The sequence below is a fragment of the Coenobita brevimanus genome, chromosome 58 (assembly GCF_032717465.1).
Source record: "Coenobita brevimanus isolate Jiangsu-jjx chromosome 58, ASM3271746v2, whole genome shotgun sequence".
Classification (NCBI taxonomy): Eukaryota; Metazoa; Arthropoda; class Malacostraca; order Decapoda; family Coenobitidae; genus Coenobita; species Coenobita brevimanus.
Window position 1 is genome coordinate 31,021,941 of NC_137011.1, and position 3,499 is coordinate 31,025,439.

Consider the following 3,499-nt stretch of genomic DNA (forward strand, 5'->3'; position numbering starts at 1 on the left):
CACTCAGGGATGAGTGAGGCTGGTCACTCTCATCTTAATTGTCACGAACAACTTGCCTAGCCCCGGGCTTCTACGCTTCTCATGGGGCAACGTGGGATTGGATAATGATGATGATGATGATGATATATTATTCCACATGATTCCAGATGTATGAGATACCCTATATATATATATATATATATATATATATATATATATATATATATATATATATATATATATATAGATAGATAGATAGATAGATAGATAGATAGATAGATCATCATCAGTGGCGGCGTCAGGAAATTTTCATTGGGGGGGCTGAGGAGGGGCTGGGGTAAAATGTGGGGGGGCTTCACAAAATGTCATCAAACTGAAGTGTTGATGGAAAATTGGTATGTACATATTCATAATATCCGAATGTACTGAGGTTCATTTTAGACACCTGTACTCTTTGAAACTGCGGTGTTAATGTATAACATTTCTTATCTCATCAAAAATTCTGCCAAATGAAAGACATAAAACTAGCAAGGAAATTCAGATTAATGTATACGCAACATAATAACATTTATTATTTCCAGTTTATTCCATAAGATTGAAGTTTAACTCAATTAATTTAGACATCATGTGTAAGCAAGCAGTTAACATGACAGAAAAAAATTCTATGTTATGAAGTTCATACAATCTGAAGAATCAGAAGAATTTTTAAATCAAGGTGTAACGACTGTCACGTTACTTTAAAACTATGCGCCTGTTCTGGTGATTGGCAGCAAATGTGTCTATAATGGCATCAATGTTCAGCTGTTTGGCCCTCCTAGAATTAATTGATATTACAGCAAGGTTGCTGGTGCGGTTGTTGCCACTGCTGTTCCTCAAGTATGTCTTGAGGAGTTTCAGACATGAGAAGCTCCTCTCACAGGCAGCTGAGGTGACAGGGAGGGTCACTGCAATGCATACAAGTTTATACAGATCTATAAAGGCGTCCTTGTATGGCTCCAGCATGGCTGCGAGCTCAAGTGGTGTGGACACTTCCAGGCCATTGTCTCTCTTCCTAGCTATTAGTCTTGTCAATTGGTGGACCTCCACTGCAAGATCACCCTCTGCCACTCCATAATTGGCTGCCATTCCTGACAGCGCTTTTTTGTCCAGAAATGTAATGTGCTTAGGATTCAAGGCAGCAGCACCCATCAGAACATTACAGGCATCAGATGAAAATCGCCTGCTCAGCTCATTGAGCATTCTATCTATGATGGCATAGAAGGTCCTTCTCCTGGCATCTGGTATAGCTCCATCCCTCTGACCTGTACTGGATGTTATGATGAATTCATCCAGGTGTCCTGGGAGCAGATCGTTGTCTACCTGGACGCTCAGTCTCAGTGCGTATCCCAACTACCTTGCACAAATCCTCAGCAGCCTCCTCTAACTCCTTCCAGGCAGCTTCAGTCCTCATTTCTGTCAGTCCAGACATGACAGACTGCATCAAGTCCTCTGCAGAGGCCAGCTGAAGGTCATGTGACTGGAGGTGGTTTGACAGTTGTTTGGTCATCAGTAACACTTTTTCCATGGCCATCAGAATTGTCACAAATTGCTGATCTAGCAGGATGCACAGGCCCTTTGCCTCAGTGGCTCTGTGTGCATTGTCTCCCTCCATGAGACGTTTCAAGGTTGTCACTATGGCAGGTAGGGTTCTTTTCACTGCCAGACAAGCAGCATGTTGGGAGGTCCATCTTGTGTCAGACAGTTGCTTCAACTGTATGTGCTGCCTTGTGGGATTTAATTCTTTTTGCACCTTTATAAATTCTTCATGTACTACTGACGTAGAGAAGAACTTGTACAAGCTCTGTATAGCCACAAAAAACTCTGCTGCAGCCTGGATATTGTGTACACAATCAACGAGCACAAGGTTGAGCCTGTGAGCATAACAGTGGACATACACAGCCTGTGGTACCTTTCTCCTAAACCTCTCCTGTATACCACTGATGTGCCCTGACATGACTGCAGCTCCATCGTAGCACTGGCCAGTGCAGGCGTTGTGGTCAATACCACATTTGGCCAGGGTCTCCAAGATCTTGTTGAGAAATGAGTCTGCATCCAGACCCTCGGCTGCTGTGAAGTCAAGGAACACCTCATGAAGGCTCTGTTTGTGGAGATACCTCACCACAATGGACAGCTGTTCTTGTTTGCTGACATCCTTGGTCTCATCCACCCTTAGGGCAAAATGCTCTGCTCTTAGGACCTCGTTGCTGATGTCCTCTCTGATTATTGAAGCTATGATGGCGAGCAGTTCATTTTGGATATCGTGGTGCGTATATTTAGCATTGCCAGGACCACCACTCAATTTCTTTTTGACAATGTCATCATACCTGGAAATCAGGTCCAGCAGTTCCAGGAAGTTACCTTTGTTGCCAGAATCAGTGTCTTCCTTGTGACCTCTTTGGGCAACATTTTGGCAGGCTGTGTAGAGCAGTACGTCTATTACTGCTCTAATGTAATGTCTGTTTTCCTTTACAGTTTTTTCATGGTTGGTATTAAAAGCATGTAGGATCCTAGAACCTGTTGTTTTCTGCATCTTAAACTCCGCCCAAGCTTGCATAGAAAACTTGTGTCCTGCTGAATTATCATGAGACTTCAGAGATGAGGTTGCCTTCTTCCAGTTCCGAAAGCCGTCATGGGTGAAGGACTTCTCACATTTGCTTAAGTGTACATGACCGAAATGACGACATGCAAAGCAGAATGCAGCATCTAGGGTCGTGGAGTACTCCAGCCACGAATGATGATCACGCCAGTTCTTGTTGAATGACCTTGACTGGCCACTGTATTCTGTGGCTGGGTATCTCTTCAAGTCTGGACAGGTGGGACCACTATCTGGAAGCTGGCTCAGGTCCTTGGGTCCAGGTAGTAGTTTCTCACCATGGATGTGAGAAGTGCCCTCTTGTGGCTGGGGTTCTGCACTAGCCTCACCTAATAAGGCTGCAGACTCACAATCACGATCACCACTGTCCAGGTCCTCATTAACAGCAGGTGTGTCTGTAGGAGGATCATCATCTCGCAGCCTCTTCTTGGGAATCTTGGGTAACAGGTAGCGTTCCATGATCAACCCGGCCTATGTGATCAAATATGATAAACCACCATCAGTTACTTTCATAAACAGGGAAAACAGCATAAACAAGCACACAGATCACAGAAGCATAAAACTGCATATTAGCATTACAACAGACCAGATATTTTCACACTATTTTATTCTTCCTTCCACAGCTTCTTATAATCTTATAGTAGCCTATATACATTTTTAAGTAGAAAAAAAATCAACTTACACCATACCTGTAAATCAGTGCAAGACGAAAACCACAACTAATAAGCTCAGCTGCTCAGTAATTCAGTGTCTACTGCACTAAGCAATTAACAGCCAACAGACTCGGAGATCTACACACAACCGCGTCGCGTGGTAGACTGGTCTGGTAGCTGACAGGAATCGAACAGTAATGGCTCATCGTGCACTCGATTCGTGAATGCTGGGCTA

At 43.7% G+C, this 3,499-nt stretch overlaps 1 protein-coding gene across 1 annotated transcript; it reads right to left on the minus strand.

The window, feature by feature from the left end:
* Positions 1-1,303: 1,303 nt before the first annotated feature.
* Positions 1,304-3,070, minus strand: LOC145402719 (zinc finger MYM-type protein 1-like). Its single transcript, XM_080274687.1, has one exon. It carries the CDS (start codon positions 3,068-3,070, stop codon positions 1,304-1,306), a length of 1,767 nt encoding a protein of 588 aa, XP_080130813.1.
* Between the last annotated feature and the right edge of the window lie 429 nt (positions 3,071-3,499).

Bases quoted from the DNA above. Each gene is read 5' to 3' on its own strand.
- LOC145402719 (XM_080274687.1), bottom strand. From the start codon at position 3,070: ATGGAACGCTACCTGTTACCCAAGATTCCCAAGAAGAGGCTGCGAGAT.